The sequence below is a fragment of the Kogia breviceps genome, chromosome 17, assembly GCF_026419965.1.
Source record: "Kogia breviceps isolate mKogBre1 chromosome 17, mKogBre1 haplotype 1, whole genome shotgun sequence".
In the NCBI taxonomy this organism is placed as follows: domain Eukaryota; kingdom Metazoa; phylum Chordata; class Mammalia; order Artiodactyla; family Physeteridae; genus Kogia; species Kogia breviceps.
In genome coordinates this window covers 49085882-49104836 of record NC_081326.1, presented here as the reverse complement: position 1 = coordinate 49104836, position 18955 = coordinate 49085882, and the positions used below count along the sequence as shown (strand labels likewise).

General features: G+C 39.2%; 1 protein-coding gene across 8 annotated transcripts in view; it reads right to left on the bottom strand.

Moving 5' to 3' along the window:
- OXR1 (oxidation resistance 1) overlaps positions 1–18955 on the bottom strand; it is a 502318-nt gene that overhangs the window by 94462 nt on the left and 388901 nt on the right. Inside the window, exon 1 of one of the 8 annotated variants that reach the window (XM_059043610.2) lies at positions 5937–6463. The exons of 4 other annotated variants lie outside the window; for them this stretch is intronic. In XM_059043610.2, coding sequence (XP_058899593.1) covers positions 5937–6135 — 199 coding nt within the window. In that variant the 5' untranslated portion in view covers positions 6136–6463. Of the gene's footprint in view, positions 1–5936; positions 6464–18955 lie in introns of those variants that run through there. 3 more of the 8 variants (XM_059043612.2, XM_059043614.2, XM_067017536.1) reach the window with 3 other exon arrangements.

Sequence of the window (18955 nt, the reverse complement as noted above, 5' to 3'; positions counted from 1 at the left end):
ATGTGACTTGCTTTTCCCAAGGAAAGGTGAACAGAAACCATGAGTCTTTCAGGTAGAAGTGTTAAGACCCAACATTAAACTTCTAAGGCCTTTTTTCCTTCTATCTCAAGACCAGGGCTGTTCCATACAGTGACTACTCTCTAAAAGGCTATTACACATACACATACCTGTACACACATCTAGTCATTCCTGTTTCTGCTCCTGGTTAAATTAAAATGCTTGGAAAATAAAAGTTCTTCAGGAATTCATGCATAAGAAGCAAATTACCTACTAGGGGAAAAAGAAAACAGTCTAGCTTGCTTAAAATCTCTTTACTGAAACATTATTCAATGCCACAAGAATGAAATTATACCAAATTATCAAAATAAAAACTCTAGGAATGATCAAAGGAGTAGAAGGGAGTACTGAACAATTATGTAGTGGAAAAACTATTTGTGACTGTTATAAGTATGACAGCACTATATAAGAATTATAAATATGATGTAATAAATATCAGGAGGTGGGGAGAAGAAATATGGGAGATGACACTGATCATGTTAACTCAAACAGTTAAAGAAACCCCACCTAAAACTGAAACAAGAATGTAACAATAATACCAATCTCTTAATTAATATTTTTGCAGATTCTGCTTAACTTTAGACACACCATTTAGGAAATACTTTCTGAAGGCAAACAAATATCTTTCAGTCACTCTTTCCCTCTAGCCATCTATCCATCATTTTATACGTATATATTCATAAAATAGATCTTAACAATAATGCCTACCCTAACATTAATGACGTCACTATATAGTTGGATTGGAGGTGGCTTTTAAGCTTTAATCTTTGTTATGTATGACTTCTTCATAGTTAGCATGCATTAGTTTTACCAAAGTTTATAATCTAGCACCTACCCCTCAGTTAAGACAAACTATCAGATAACTGCATATTTGGGTTAATTGTTTTCATCTTGTATAGAGCTGTTTTTACTACCTTGCATTTTGTTGTCACACCACTGAACTACATTAAAGAACGGTGTTAAAAAATAGCTTTTTGAAGTCAGAATCTGTATTTAGTATAAAGATGATGAGGACACTTTTTGCTATATTAGAATTCCATGAGAATTTTTTCTCTTTATTCTACCAGGAAAAGTTGTGTTTTTCTTACCCGCCTAAGCAACGGGTTTATCTTTATCTTAGTGACACTGTGATTTATGTCTGATCATATTTCCCTTTTTCACTGACTGCTAGAAAACAAAGGCTAATTTTTGGCCTTTCTCTAATACATTAATTTGGTCTTAAAACATGCCCCTTTTTTGTACTAATATTCATTCATTCAAAAAAATGTATCAAGAGTCTCTTAATGTAAGTTTGCTGATGGCCATTAGGGAGTCTTTATAAACACAGAAAAAAACTATTTGCAGTTACTTTACTTTTTAATTAATGTCTGATTTATTGAAGTACAAATATAAAAATCTAGTTTTCTTTTAAGCCTTTAACTATAAGTGTATTCCATTTATAAAACTAGTAAATTTAACATACTTTCTAAGGTGCTTTTGATAGTTAATCAACTCAAATAGAAAACAAACTATCCTTAAATACAAACGAGTAATTAAATTCTCTCACATATATATACTAAATTGTATTTATACATCTACTATCTAAACACTTTAATTGCCTCTAACAAGAAAACCTTTCTAAAAACTTCACTCTAGTAAATACATTAAAGTTTTAAATATAATGAGTGTTAAGTTCTCTTAAACATTCCAATAGTTTCAAAATTTAGCCAAATACTTGCACCTTTTAACTTAAAGTCACTCAAAAAACAATTACATAAGTATTCATCTTCAATTAGATTCTTAGGCTAATTTGTATGCACTCTAATAGGCCTAATTCTCTGAAATATAACAAATATTTTAAAGACCAAATACAGTGATTATTCCTAAACTTAATACAAAAATACTAAGCATTTAACAAATTTCATCATTTCCATATTTACTTCTAACCTTAGCAAGGGTAAAAGACTTACCCACTAAAGAAAGCAGTGATTCTCAAAGTGTGGTCCCCAGATCAGCAGCATTGGCATTACTTTAGAAGTTGTTAGAAATGCAAATTATGGGTCCTGGCTCAGAAGTACTGAATCAGAAACTCTAGAGGAGGGGTCCAACATTTCTAACAAGCCTTTGGGTGATTCTGAGGCACACTAAAGTCTGAGACTCATTGCTTTATTGTAGCTTCCAACTACTCAAGAGGAAGTTTTGTCCTAAAACACAGATAATACAAAAGACTTGAGTTCAGCCATCCTGTGAGGTGAGCAGCAATTCTAAAATGGGCAAATCTACTTCATGCTTGAGAACCAATGGACAAAGGAAACAATATTAAGACCTCAAACTTAGTTGGAGTTACCATCAGAGAAGACTGAGGTTGTTTATCAAGAAGAGATTCTTCTCCCTGTCACCTTTGAAAATGAGACTAAGACTGCAGACATCTAAGGTTATCCTCTTCCATGAATGACCAGCACCATGAGTTGTTTTTTTTAATAGTAACAACTGGTACTCCAAATCCTATACAGGCATTTGGTCTTCTCTGGGTTCAAGATAAACTATTATCTAACTCTTCCAGACAATGTGCATCTGCAATTTCCAACCTAAATATATATCTGTTTTCTTACACCTTCCTTGGATTTTATGTTTTCATCTCATTTTAATATCCTTCTGATTCTAAAGAAATATCAGTGACTATCCATCCAATCCTTTACCTAATTTAACTTGTTTTAACTTTAACATCACACATGATAGAATTTTGCATTCTTCCCACATTTTTTCCTGTCTGACATAACTCTTAGAAATAGGAAGATAATACTCAAATGGATTCTATATGCCTTACTTCTTTGCCTGGCCCAGATTCTTTGTCAGGAAAATGGGATAATAATAGTACCTATCTCACAGAGTTGTTATTAGGATTAAATAAAAATATCTGCTAGTGCCTGCTCCATAGAAAATGTTCTTAGCCACTCTTATCCTTGTAATTTCCCCAAAAGATACTGTTTTAATTGGTAAAAGTAAATGAAAAGAAACTTCAAATAGGAGTGAGATGTATTTAAAGTATACTGTCACTAAGTGGGAGAAAAGAGTTGACATAACAGGGAAGTTTATGATAAAAATTATGCTACAATTAAGTTGAAACTCTAAATATGTTAAATTTTTTTACTTATTATCATGTGATCTAGTAACTGACTACTTTTAAAGGTTACCCAATACAGGCTTATGGTGATGCCTCCAAACCTGATCTATACTAAAGGTCTAAACAATTTTTTGAATCAGAATATAATTTACTCTTTAAGCAGGAGCAAAAATTGTGTCATAGTGTGTCTTCTTTGTAATTGTTATTAACTAGAGCAATGGTGTGATAAGCTCCTTAATGTGTCTAAGTCCCAATTAGATTTTCCTGAGGGGACTGTAATGTTGGAGTCAGCAAACACTGAAAACTGGTAAAAGCAAAAGCAGCCACCTTGGAGAGGAGTGAAGGCAGTTAACACTGTCAGGTAAGCAGTTTGTTTACAGAAAGAGTTAAAATGAGAAACATATGACCAAAGTTTTATCTGGTCCATCCTTAAACTGTCAATGGTAAAACTATTTTATCAACATCGTTACTGAACATGACATGGTGAGGGGTAAGATCACAAACAACAAATGGAGTCCTGGAGTGTAGGCGATCTACAAGTGTAGAAGTGTCTGCACAAGATATACTGCTACAACACACAGGACATTTTAAAGAACTGAAGGAAGGGTGACAAATAACAGGGAACTTAAGCAGCTGTTATAAAAATCTAAAATAAAGGTAGTCACAAGCAGAAAGAGTAGAAGAAATCCTTTAAACAGACTAACAAATGCTCATTCCAAAGGACACAAATGTAAAGAAAAACCCTATGCCCAAAACCTACCTGTTAGGCAGCTGCCAAGAAAACAGTTCTCATTTTAAGCAAAGGCTGCCTAGAAATTAATGAAGAACCATTTTTTTTTTTAAACCTGTATGTATACATGTTGCCTCTCAAAGGAGTCAGCTGAGGAAGCTATACTTATACTAAGAGTGGGAGGGGGTAATCAAGTTATTGCTGGGGCATTCATCTTTTGAACTACTTTCAGAACTCTGTAGGCATAACTTTATAGACTTACAATGTTTTTAACCCCAAATGCTATTTAATTTGTAGCTTTACCATCTATCATTTTCACTAATTCTGTTCCAAATGAAAAAAGAGCTCCAGAGAACCTTTGAGATCATCCAATCAACCTCATTTAAAACAAGAAAATATACACCCAAAGAGATTAAGTAATTTATACAAATTCTTTCAGCTAGTTAATGCTAGAAGTACCTGTCCACTGACCTTGGTCATAAACTGACATCACAAGGCCTTTCTAACTTGTGTCAGAGATTTGGGGGCACCATGAATATTAAAGAAAGTGCCATGATAAGGCAGCTTCAACAGAAGAGGAATTTGAAGCTGTAACTCTGAAGGAGAGTGTCTGATATAGCAGTGTGCTCATTAAGTGTTTCTGAATCAATGAATCAGATGTATATATTTGGGCATATTTGTTAAAGTATTCATCATATCCCTTTCCAGGTTAAGTTACACCACATATTTCTCAGTTCTTCATCTACCTAGAGGCTGGTCACATTTCAATTGTTTTCAATTAGTCAACTGAGGTCTCATTAAAAAAAAAAAAAAAAAAAAAATCCTTTATTCAAGCACTTTAAAGTTCTAGTCCTCATCCCTGGTCCCGCCTTTAAGAGGATTCTGCATCTGGTTAATGTCCTTCAAAGCAGAAACCAAGTATCCCCTTTTTCATTTTTCTAATTCCATAAACAAGAATTGTGAAGAAAAGATATTATGTAAACTGAAGAAAAATTAATAAAAGGGGCCATGTTAAAGTTACATTTTAATATTCAAGTTTCTTCAAAGCTTAAATTACACACACACACAATCAACAGATGTCCTCACAGTTTCAGTGCTTTAAAATGAATGTTAGGATGTGGGTTATGGATAGATTTTATATTCTTTGTACTTTTCTCTATTTTCTAAACTAATACTCACATAATTTACTCTCATAACACCAAAATGCATATTAAAACAGGTAACAAGAATAAAATATGATTAGGAGAGGTCTGCCACTTATTAACTCGGGAAGCCAACGACATTGGAGAAGTTACCATATATGCATGATGCAAACACCGCTTCAGCAAGTGCTTTTAAAAATTCCGTAAGATATCAATATCCTATCATTATGACTGATTTTGTTTTTTACAGGGCAGTACAACGCCACTATGACGAAAGAAAACTTAACAGGCAGTAGAAATGATACCTGAGGAAAGTTTCCAGGTTCTGCCACCTCAAGACAACACGCAGCCTTTCAAAATATACGACACAAAAATCCACTGGGTTCCCGTGTACGCTAAACATTTTCTTTTCCAAAGCCGTATTAAGTGCTTATGTGAATTCTAACAGTTGGCAAATATCAAATGAAAACAATGACCCAAACCAAACCCAAGTCAAGCTGTGTTAATGATTTCTAAGAGGGAAAACACGAGCGTCACAATTGGTTCGATATTCACCTCTCACGGGGAGGGAAAAACGAAGGGATCCGACCCTTGAAATAGTTGGCGGGGTAAGGAAAGTCGAGCATAGGTGAAGAAAGCAGGAAGAGCAGGGCAGGAAGAGCTACAACGCAGACACGAGCAAGTCTTCCGTCCCCAGAGCAGAGCGAGTCCTCCGCTCCTCGCCCCGGTCCCGCCGCCATCCCGGCCGGGGCACACCTGCCAACTCCCGGCCCGCGCCCCCCGCCCACCCCGTCACCACGGCGGCCCGCGGGGCCGCGCCCCCCGCGCAGCGCCCACACCTCCGCCTCCACCCCGCCCTCAGCCCGGGTCGGCCGCGCGGGACGCGAAGGAAGGCTGGGCTCACCGGGTCCCTCCGGGCTGGACGGCGCCGGGGGCCGGTGGGGCAGGGACCCGCACCCGGGGTCCCCCTGGGCGGGCTCCCTCAGGTAATCCTCGAAGCGCACCTGCCGGGCTTCGCCGCCACCCCCGAACCCCCGCAGGCGGTTGGCTGTGCCTCGCAGAAGGCGCCCGCTCTTCCCCGTGAACGTGGTCAGGTAATCCATGCTGCCGCCGGGCAGGCGCCGAGGAGGCCAACGGTTTCCGCCGAGACAGCCAGCCGGTGCTCGCCCACCCACGCGTCCGAGCACACACTGGGGGCGGTGGCTCCGCACGCCTCACCGGAGGCGGGGAGGGGGAAGGGGAAAGGGGAGGGGACGTCCGGAACTTGGCCCCGGGCCGGACCATCAGGGAACTAGGCGTCGGGGGAAAATAAGCTGGACAAAAGTTTTGAAAAGTTTTCCTTGTTGCTTCCAAACGCCAGTTAGGGCCAAACTTAGCTTGTAAAGTAGATGCATACTTCCTGGAACAGAGGCAGCGTCGAAACGCGGCGGCCTTTTAGCAAGCCGAACCGGACCTATCCGCTTCCCCCCACGTGCCTGGCTCCAATGGAGCAGGCCTGCCCCGCCCTACCCCGCCCAGTCCCAACGCGACCGGACTTTCGGGACTGCTGGGGAAAGGGGAGGAGGCCGAGCCTCGGGACCCGAGGGCAGAGCCGAGTACAAGGATGGCCCTGGGGAGTCTTCGCTGGATTCGCGGAGAGTTTGGGGGCCTAGGAGGGCAGTGTCCGAAAGTTTCTGTGTGTCCAAAAGTTTCTGTGAGTGTTAGGGGGAGGGGCACAATCCACAGGAAACTTTTGCAGTTTGGGCGGGGTGGGTGAGAGAAAGGAGAGCATGTTAGCTTTAAGGTAAAACTAAAGTCGTAGTTAACATAAAACAGATTAAATGCTTCCTAGGAAGCCATATGAGACCATCTTTGTAAAATAAAGCATTAATCGTCACGTTCGAAGTTCGCCGTGGCATTATGAACTGATGTTAGAGTCTGACATTCCATACTCTGGTCCTGTAAGGCAAGGTAATTAGGGCTTCAGTGTGCAACTTTATCCTCCTTTAAGCAGAGAAGGAGCAACGACATTTGACGGACATTTACTACCCGATTTTGTTTCCTGTGAGATCTGGTTATTCTCTTCCTTTCACATCTGTTTATAGCTCTTTTAGCTTTTCCCATGCCGTAAATAAACTCTTTTTCTTGGAACTACCAATTTATTAATGCATTTGAAAAAAAGGTTTGAATTAGGAAGTTGAAGAGCTAATCATACCAAACAATGGAGTCCAGAAAACATCTTTCAGGAACTTAAGCATTTTGCCAAACCATTAAAGATTATCCTCCGCCCTGCCCACCCCCCTTTAAATTATTTGACTGATTTTTTTCCCATCATCACCATTTTCAGCTTAAATTCTTAATAGGTTGGACAAACTTCACCATTCTAACATCAGCATCACCTTTACACTTGGTTAAATGTATAGACTGTCTGGGCTGTACCCCCAGAGTGTGATTTCACAGTGTTTCTGAGTAAGGACCCAGGAATATGCATATTCAGCAACCATCCCTGTGTTCAGATGTGCTGCGTAGGAAAGCACTGCTCCAGACTTCCTTCTGTACCTCCTTGGAACCCATGTGGTAGAGTGGTAAGTGGCTCCCAGTTTTTCTGCGATTTCCATTTGATAAGGAAGGAAGCATTACCAAGCTTAGCACCACTTCCAAGATCTCAGAGAGGCTCAGTAAGCTTCAAAAATTGAATTTCAATGACTTAAGCCTAATCCTGATTAACTACAGTGAAATCCTTTTTCTAAAATATATTTTACATCTTCAAATTTGCCATTAGTTTTTGATAATCATATCCAAAATAGTGGTTGAGTTTTCTATACCTGATGAAACCTGCATTTTTACATCTAACCTTAGTAGGAACCTGTACTCTACCAGTTCAAATACAGGTTTACAAGCAGTTAACCCATCAATTTTTTCTGCTTCTGTTTCATGGACAGCTAGAGCTGCTGTATAAAAATGTATAACTTTGATGATTAAGAGCTTTACAAGTTTTTATTTAAACTCAGCTAAGTCCTAATGTCTCTAAAATCCTTTTTCTCATTTCATCAGCTTTCCTTTTTATTCTGCCCATTTGTTGTCTGACCCATCACCATCCTCCTGAAGTTACCAAATGCATTACTCAAACATGTTCCTTGGTCTTCTAAATGACTCAAAATCATAGGCCATGAAATATAAACACTCTCACTTTTCTTCCCCTTTCCTTTTTAATCTACAAGCTCATCTCCATATATTGCCTCAGAAGGAAGGAAGTCCTTACTCTTGTCCATGCCTCTCCTTCTCCAATTTAATTCTTAATTTTTTAAAAAAATTATTATTATTATTTTTGGCAGTACGCGGGCCTCTCACTGTTGTGGCCTCTCCCGTTGCGGAGCACAGGCTCCAGACGCGCAGGCTCAGCAGCCATGGCTCACGGCCCCAGCGCTCCGCGGCATGTGGGATCCTCCCGGACCGGGGCACGAACCTGTGTCCCCTGCATCGTTAGGCGGACTCTCAACCACTGCGCCACCAGGGAAGCCCAGAAGCCCTCCAGTTTAATTCTTGACCTTAGTCTGGTGTATGTTGTCTATGACTTGTCAGCCTTATTATTCCTTTGCGTTTTATTATTTTTTCTCTCTACTCTGGTTCCTTCCTCCTTATCATGCCATATCACCACATATATTCCTCTCACCCTTTAAGAAAAAAAAAAAAGGTGTCCTTATATATAGTGCATGCCTCCTCCAGCAAACCTTTGCCTTATTTTTAAAATAACTTTATTGACATATGATTTTACAAACCATATAATTCATCTGTTAAAAGTATACAATTCAATGGTTGTTAGCATATTTACTCAGTTGTTAAACCATCACGCAAATCTTATTTTTGAACATGTCTATTACCCAGCAAAGAGAATTCTTGTCCATTTCTAGTACTCCCCATTCCTACCACAGGCATAGACAACCACTAATCTACTTTCTGTCTCTATGGATTTGCGTTTTATAAACATTTCACATAAATGGAATCACACAATATCTGGTCTTTGGTGTCTGACTTCTTTCACTTAGCCTAATGTTCTGAGGCTTATTCATGTTGTAGCAGGTATTAGTATGTCATTCCTTTTTATTACCAAATGATATTATAGGGATATATCATTTTACTTATCCATTTATAAGTTAATGGATATTTGTATTATTCCCACTTTTTGGCTATTATGAGTAATGTTGCCATGAACATCTATGTACAGATTTATTTGTGGACATATGTTTTCATTTCTCTCTATAGCCAGAAGTTGAATTGCTGGATTTATTTTTTTGGTATAGAACATATTCTAAGTTTAAGGCATATAATGTGATGATTTTATAGGAGTATATGTTACAAAATGATTACTGCAGTAGAGTTAATTAACATTTCTATAAACTTGTATAATTATCTTTTTTGTATATGTGCTATGAGAACGTTTAAGATCTACTCTCTTAGCAACTTTCAATTATATGATATTGTTAGCTATAGTCACCATGTTATATGTTAGATCCCCACAAGTTATTCAACTTAAAACTGGATATTTATACCATTTGAGCAACATCTCACCATTTCCCCCAACCTCCAGACCCTGGCAACCACTATTCTACTGTTTCTATGAGTTCAGTTTTTTTTTTAGATTACACATGTGAGATCATACAGTATGTGTCTTAGTCTGACTTATTTCACTTAACATAATGCCCTCGAGGTCCATCCATGTTGTTGCAAATAGTGTTTCCTTTTTATGGCTGAATAATATTTCATTGTGTATCTATATCACATCTTATTTATCCATTCATCCATTGATGGATATTTAGGTTGTTTCCATGTCTTAGCTATTGTGAATAAAGCTGCAGTGAACATGGGGGTGCAGTTATCTCTTCGAGACAGTGATTACATTTCCTATGGATATATACCCAGAAGTAGAATTGATGGATCATACAGTAGTTCCATTTTTAATATTTTGTGGAACCTCCATACTGTTTTCCATAGTGGCTGTACCAATTTACATCCCCACCAACAGTGCATGAGCGTTCCCTTTTCTCCACATCCTTGCTAACACTTATCTCCTCCCTTTTTGATAACAGCCATTCTAATAGGTGTGGGGTGATCTCATTATTGTTTTGATTTGCATTTGCCTGATGATTAGTGATGTTGAACATCTTTTCATGTAACTCTTGGCCATATGTATGTCTTCTTCGGAAAAATGTCTATACAGATCCTCTGCCCAGTTTTTCATTCAATTGTGGGTTTTTTTGCTATTGAGTTTTATGAGTTCCATATATATTTTGGATATTAACCCCTTATCAGATAAGTGGTTTGCAAATATTTTCTGCCATTCCTTAGGTTTGCTTTTTATTTTGTTGATCATTTCTTTTACTGTGATGTAGTCCCACTGGTTTATTTTCGTTTCTGCTGCCTGTGCTTTTGGTGTCATATCCAAAAATTCATTGCCAAGACCAATGTCAAGGAACATTTTCCCTGTTTTCTTTTAGGAGTATTATGGTTTTAGGACTCACATTTGAGTCTTTAACTTGTTTCAAGTTAATTTTTGTGTATGTTTTAAGATAGGGGTCGAATTTCATTCTTCTGCATGTGACTATCCAGTTTTCCCAGCAGCATTTATTAAAGAAACTATTCTTGGCTCCCTTAGAGTTGATGGTATATGCATGATTTATTTCTGGGTTCTTGATTCTGTTCTGTTGATCTATGTGTCTGTTTTTATGTCAGTACCCCACTGTTTTGATTACTATGACTTTGTAATAAATTTGAAATCAGCAAGTATGATGCATCAACTTTGTTCCTCTTTCTCAGGATTGCTTTGGCAGTTTGGGGTCTTCTGCAGCTCCATATGAATTTTAGCATTGTCTGTCCTATTTCTATGAAAAATGCTATCAGAATTTTGATAGGGATCACATTGAATATGTAGAACACTTTGGGTAGTATGGACATTTTAACAATATTCTTCCAACTCATGAACACAGGATACCTTTCCATTATTTGTGTCTTATTCAGTTTCTTTCATCAATGTCTTACAGTTTTCAAAGTAGAGATCTCTCACCTCCTTGGTTAAATTTATTGCTAAGTATTTTATTGTTTTTGATGCTATTGTAAATGGGATTGTGTTCATTTCTTTTTCAGATAGTTCTTAGCATATATGAATACAACAAACTGACTTTCTCTGTCAATTTGTATCCTGCAACCTTATGGAATTATTTATGAGTTCTAACAGTACTTTTATCGAGTCTTTAGGATTTTTTCTATATACAAGATCATATCATCTGTAACTTTACCTCTTCCTTTCCAATCTGGATGCCTTTTCTTTGTCTTGCCTAAGTGGTCTGGCTGGAACTTCCAGTACTATGTTGAATAAGAGTGGTGACAGTGGGCACCCTAGTCTTCTTCCTGATCTTAGAAGAAAAGCTTTCAACTTTTCATTGCTGAGTGTGATTTTAGCTGTGGGCTTATCATATATATGGCCTTTATTATTTTGAGGTACATTCCTTCTGTACTCAATTTATTGAGAGTTTTTGTCATGGAAGGATACTGAGTTTTGTCAAATGCTTTTTCTGTATCTACTGAGATGATTTTGTTTTTTTTGTTTGTTTTTTGGTGTTTTTTTTTGTGGTACACGGGCCTCTCACTGTTGTGGCCTCTCCCTTTGCAGAGCACAGGCTCTGGACGCGCAGGCTCAGCAGCCATGGCTCACAGGCCCAGCCGCTCCGCGGCATGTGGGATCCTCCCGGACCGGGGAACGAACCCGCGTCCCCTGCATCGGCAGGTGGACTCTCAACCACTGCGCCACCAGGGAAGTCCTGAGATGATCATATTAGTTTTATTTTTCATTTTAATGATGTGGTATATAACATTTATTGATTTACATATGTTGAATCATTCTTGCATCCCAGGAATAAATCCCACTGTTTGCTAGTATTTTGTTAAGAATTTTTGCATCTATATTCATCAGAGATAAGAGTCCTGTGGTTTTTTTTGGTGTTAATTCTTCTTTAAATGTTTGGTAGAATTCACCAGTGAAACCATCTGGTCCTGGGCCTTTCTTTTTGGGGATGTTTTGATTACGGATCCATACTTCTTACTAATTATTGATCTGTTCAGATTTTCTATTACTTTATGATTCAGTTTTAGGTTGACTTTTTCTAGAAATTTATCCATTTTTCCTAAGTTATCCAATTTATTGGCATGTAATTGTTCATAGTAGTCTCTTGTGAACATTTATATTTGTATGTGATCCGTTATTTTAGTTTAGACTATATTAGAAATAATTTCTGTATCTCTGCCCTGTATTTTTTTAAAAGGTGTTAGAAAAATGTAAATGTGAAAAGGAAAAGAAAGAGCAAAACAACTTGGGAGAAACCTAAGCCTGTTGCTAGTTACTATTTTTATACCAAAATGCCAGTTTCCAGCTTTAGTCTGTAGCTGGTAATTAGATACTATTATTTTTGTTTTTTCTTGTTGGAGGGGCTATGGGGGAATTGAACTTTGGGCTCTATCAATACAAGACAAAATGAAGCATGGCAATAAAAATAGAACCTGCCTACAAGTCCATCCATATCTCTTAGACAAAGTTCTGGGCAGCAATGCCAAGTTCTTATCAATATTCCACTTGTTTCAGCCAGGGTACCTGAGCAGAAAACTGGTTAAGTGTTGAACATAATATTTGAAAGGAAGAGAACCTGTTCCTCTTCTTAGAGTGTATGGGGGTTCCTTGACTCCCCACCTCCCCATCCCAAACAACATTTGGGAAAGATGCTAATAATACCAGGCAAATTAGCCAAAATCCAGACTGCATATAGGAAGAGAAACCCAAACCTGGATGGTCAATCCTTAAATGATCCAGTGCTAGCCAGATAGGTTTGATTTTCAAAAGAGTCATGCACTGGCCATTCTCTCCCACTGCAGATCTACTCTTAGTTCTCACAAGTCAACAGAAACATCAATAGAACCAGATTCTGTGATGTTCTAACAGTCATGAAGAAAAGTTTGACCACTTCCAGCTACCTCTCAAGAGAGAAGCAGACTAAGCCCACCTACCCCACTTCCCACTCCCTACCCAGGGCCTCTTATGGGAGCTAAGCTGGCTCTACAACCAACACCATGAGCAGCCGTGGCATGAAAAACATGTAATGAATGAAATGAACCAAGACTGGTTGGAAGCCACTTTGTGCCGACTCTACTAATTTTCTGGAGTTTAGGAAGAAACTGGTGGGGAGGAGATTCTTAAAACATACAGAGAAAGATACAACAGCAATGTTAGGCTGCATGATACATGAACACATGCATTTATGTTTGGTCATTAAACCCTACGTGTTGTGTGACATGAAACCTCCCAGCCTTTAGTTTCTCCCCTCTTTAATCATCTCCAACACTGCAGCTGGGTAATCTCAAATCCATAGATCTAATTGTTGCCTTTCCTCTACTTTAAAAACATTCCTGTTCACAGCAGTAACATCCTGCTGTTAATGAGAATCAGCTGTGGAACATTTTTAAAAATACAGATTTCCCTACTATACCCCAGAGATCCCGATTCCAGGCTTGTAGGGTGGGGCTCAGGAACCTCATTTTTTTATTATGAGCCGTGTTTGAGATCTGCTCCTTTACAGTTCTTCTAAGTGCTTTGCATATTTAGTTCACACAAATCACACATTTACTTCTGAAATAGGGCCACAAGGCTAGTTTTGACAAACACTGAGCAAAAGTGACGTGTTTTACAGTCACATGTGTAAAGAAACAGCCTCTTTTTAAAGCAGCCAATGTTCTACACTCCATATGCCTCTGCCCCTGCCTCAGCAACCAAGGATACTACCTGCTTCAGGTCGCACAGCTATGAGATGGTGGAGCCATCTCCGATAACCTGGATCCCTGAGAAACTACATGGATCAGAGTCCCTCCCCGCAACTTCAATCTGAATTGGACATGTAATATGAGCGAGAAATAAATAAACAAACAAACACTAGTACAGTAAGCCGCTGAGGTTTAGGGGTTCATTTGGCACCACAGCAGAAGCTTAGCCAACCTTGACTGATACAAGGGTTTACAAATGCTTAATTTACATTGATTTTTATCATATTTTCCAAGTTAATATACAAAAGACTTCCTGGGCTTCCCTGGTGGCGCAGTGGTTGAGAGTCCGCCTGCCGATGCAGGGCACACGGGTTCGTGACCCGGTCCGGGAAGATCCCACATGCCGCGGAGCGGCTGGGCCCCTGAGCCTGCGCGTCCGGAGCCTGCGCTCCGCAATGGGAGAGGCCACAACAGTGAGAGGCCCGCATACCGCAAGAAATAATAATAATAATAACATGCTTCCTGATTTATGTTGTCAAATTCATGCATTTTGTTTTTCAGGCCTCTCTTGCCATTTCTATATTCTGATGAGTATTCTCAGATTCCAAGAATATTTATAAATTTACCATTTAAATGATGTATGTGAATAAGAATTTTCTTGATATTTCACAACCAAAAGCAAGCAAACAAACCAAAACACAATGAGTAGAATACTGAGGTGCTGACGCTAAAAAGAACCCATCAATCATCCATCACTCCCAGTTTAAAACTTTAGTTTCATTCATATCAGCCTAATTCTCTCAATAAATGTCTTTATGATCAGAAAATATTATAAATTTGAACTTGTAAAACAAATGTAGGCTCATAAAATGCCATTTTTATGTTCTATATATTGGTTTTACGTAAAACTATATTAGAAGAAGTTTAAAAAGAATTGCTTTTAGAGCTATAAAGAGTAAGTCTCAATTCTCTTTCACATACTGCTCTTAATTTAGTCATAGCAACCCTGTTAGACCTGAGAGAGACCTTGGTGTTTATCTATTTGAGCCTCTCACATTTGTTGATTTGTTAGCTAAGACCCAGAGAGGTCAGGTGAATCTCTCAAGGTCACACACTTGGATAAGAGCAGAGCCAGAGGAGCCCAGGGCTTTTCTCCAGGGAGTGCCGCCACATGAAGTGCTCCATCTTTGACTTGAGCAATGAGTTGTGACTCAATTCACCCGAACATTTGTTAAAGCGGCAGGATGTCCCATAAAGTGTTTTCCAGATGTGAAAGCTAGGTCAAACTATTTACTTTTGAGATGTAGCTTTCTTATCTGTAAAATCAGAGCAAATAATACCTATCTTGTAGCTCTATTTTGATTAGAAAGGATACCACACATGTTCAGTGTTAGACCCATTGTCCCTTGGCCTTAAGTAAACAAATTTAGATTTATTGCCTTCAAATTTCAGCCTATGCTTCTAGATCAGGGTTCAACAAAGTATGGCTTATGGATCAAATCTGGCCTGGTATACCTGTTTTTATCAATTCAGTCTTACTGGAACACAGCCACACCAGTTCATTTATGTATTGTCTATAGCTGCTTTTATGCTACAACAGCAGAGATGACTAGTTGTGACAGAGACCTTATGACCCAAAAGCCCCAAATATTTACTTCCATGCTGTTTTCAGAAAAATTCTGCTGACCCATGTTCTAGATTGCTGAGATCATTTTGAAACTACTCTTGATTCTTTCACTGAAGTATCATTCAATTATCTCTTTCCCTGACTCAGCCACAAATTTATCTCTATTCAAGTTATTCCTAAAAATATTTGGGACATGGGCAAGGAGAGTCCCAGGGCACAGCACAAGAGAGTGCCTTCATGGTTGACAATGATTACCACTCACTGGACATGCTTATCTGAAGAAGTATGAATCCACTAAATGATACCATCACCCACATTTATCAACTATGTCATGTATTTGTTAAATGCCTTTCTAATGTACAGAAGAAGATGAGGTACAGACTCCACAAGATCACTGTTTTTCCCCTCCCAATGGGTTTCAAACCTTTTTTGTTTCTGTATCCTTCAACTCCATTTCAGCGCCATCCTTTGAAATTTGAATTATTCATCTAACTATAGTTTTCTGGCAGATCTCCTATTATCCTGGTAAAGACTGGTTATCTGTCAACAAATCTGATTATTCTTCCTGGGCATACTATATTTCCCAGCTTTCTTTTTTTTTTCTTTTTGCGGTACGCGGGCCTCTCACTGCCGCGGCCTCTCCCGTTGCGGAGCACAGGCTCCGGACGCGCAGGCTCAGCAGCCACGGCTCACAAGCCCAGCCGCTCTGCGGCATGTGGGATCTTCCCGGAACGGGGCACGAACCCGTGTCCCCTGCATCGGCAGGCAGATTCTCAACCACTGTGCCACCAGGGAAGCCCCCAGCTTTCTTTTTGATCACGGTGCCCAAGTGACTGAGTTCTAGCCAATGGAAGGATTGCAAAAGTGCTGTGTGCTACTTCCAGACCTGGCCCGCAAGAGCCTCCCACTGATGACCCTTCACAGTCTTTTCGTTTTACAGCCTGGAAGCAGATAAGCAGGAAGACCCATGAAGCCATTTGTCAAAGATGGTAGAGCCACGAGATAGAAGGAACCTGGGTCCCTGAATCTACTCTTAGAGGGGAGCCACCCACCATTCAGGAACACCAATTTTGGACTTGAACAAGAAATAAATTTCCCTTGTATTTAAGTCATTATATATATATTTGAGGTTTGTTTGTTACAAAAGGGAGTATAATTTTCACAAATACACTATCATTCTCATCATATTACTACCAAAGGGTCTGTGACCACATAACAAAATATCCTGATAATCAAGTTTTCTGGACAAAGAGGTTACAAGTTGTGCAAAGTGGATGTAGGTGGTCTTTCACTACATCCTCACCTACCTTAGGCTATAAATCTCCATGTCACAGTTTTTGTTTTGTATTTTCTAGTAGCTCATTCATTTTTTTTTTTTAATAATGCTCAGGGGTTTGTTTATTGGTTCAGTCAGTCAACAGATGTGGGGCCCTGACTAGGCACCAGGGAGATGCTAACCCAGACAGACAACCTTCTGCCTCTAGTGCTTCCTGATTTGTATTTGTGAATAACTCAGTGAACGCTGCCTAGCCTCAGTTTCCTCAGCTATCACACTGGGGTAGCAATGGTGACCTAGTGTTTAATGAAAACAGTGTAAGTTCATGACATTTGACACAGGCCTGACATATGATCAGTGCTCTGTTGGGGAAGAAGAAAACTTTCCTCTACCCTTCTAGGTTCTTCTGGCTAGATTATTAAATTGACGTGTAGCTCATTCATTCTTAATTGAGAAAAAGCAAAATAGGCACAGTTGTTCTGCCTGTTCATAATCGGTTCAACAATGCACATCTTCCTCAAGAAGAGAGCCTCATACCGGCTTCTTATTCTCCTTTATTCTAAGACTTCCCTTTTCACAGAATGATCCTAGTTGGCTAGTTCCTTTAGTGTTTCTGAAACCTCACTCTGTGTTTTGACCTTTCTAACACTTTTTACAGTTTTATGCCATCCTTTTACTTGTCTTGGTTAATATGCCCTTCCTACTTTTATCTCCTCTAGGAACTAAGAGAACATGTTAAGTCACACTGATTTCTCCCCATTTTGCTTTCTCAATAAGAGTATTGATGACTTTGATTGTTTGGAATGCTATCATCTCTCATGTAGGCTTCAGTTTTAATCTTTGAAATTAGATTAAAACGTGTTATTTATTGTCTGTCTCTCCGTACTAGCATTCAACAAGTACAGGGACTCCCTTCACTGCTTAGAATGTGGCCTGGCACGTCGTAGGCACTCAGGTATTGTATCTGTTGAACGAATGAATGAATGAAATCATGTCCATCTTTTCTCTAGATTGGATCCCAACCCATTTTTCTACAACCCAAGAATCAGATGTAATTAAGTCTAGCTTACTCCCTCTCTTCATTATTAAGGAGTACCAACTATCCAACACTTTTCTCTCCAATTGTGGTTCTCAGCCTTAGCTACACATTTTAGGACCTCTGTGGATCTTCTGAAATCCCAGTGGCTCAGGCCACCTTCCTGATCAATGAAATCCAAATCTCTCAGAGGTAGGATACAGACATCAGGGAGGACACTGCCTAAGTGATTTCATTGTGTAGCCAAGATTGAGAATCACTGCTGGGTTCCTGTTGTTTCTGTAATACAGTCTTTCCTGTTAGTGAAAATTAAGTCCAGAGACCAGTAACTATTATGACACCATCTTGTGAGGGATCCTAAGGTAATAATAATGAATATATATCCATTGCTTACTATGCCAGGCATTGTACTAAGGGTTTTTCATACATTATTTCCTTTAGATCTCATGTCAACCCTGAGGGGAAAGTTAATGAACCCTCCCTTTGTAAACAAGGTTAACCGGTAACCTCAGAGAGGTAAAGGAAAGCAGCACTGTCAAGTCAGTTAAGAGTCTCTTGGGTGTCTGCTCTTAATTCAGTGATATCTACAGCACAGGGCTTTTCAATCATGGGCAATTTTGCCTCCCAGTAGGGTTACTAAATAAAATAGAGGACTCCCAGTTAAATCTGAATTTCAGATAAACAATGAATAAATTTTTAGTACAGTTCTATACCAAATGTTGCATGGGACATACTTACACCAAAAAGTTATGTGCTGTTTATCAGAAATTCAAATTTACCTCGGGGTCCCCTAATTTTACTTGCTAAATCTGGCAACCCTACCCCAAGGGAACATTTAGCAATGTTTGGAGATATTTTGGGCTGTCAAACTGAAGGTGTGCTACTGGCATATAGTAGGTTGAGGCCAAGGATGCTGCTTAAGATCTTACAATGCTCAGGACAGCTCCCACAACAGAGTTATCCAGCTTCAAATGCCAATAGCGCCCAGGTGGAGAAACCCAGATCTAGTAGATGCTGGGAAAGATAACTGCATTATGCCTCTGGCAACTTCTATAGTTTGTCCTCAAACAGCCTTATTTCATCCTTTGCCTAGCTCAAGTCATATTTAATATTCTTTTACATTTGCACTTAAGCATGTTGTGCATGGAGACAGCATGTTTCTCGATCCTCATACCTCTCCATCTCATTACAGAAAAGACGTGG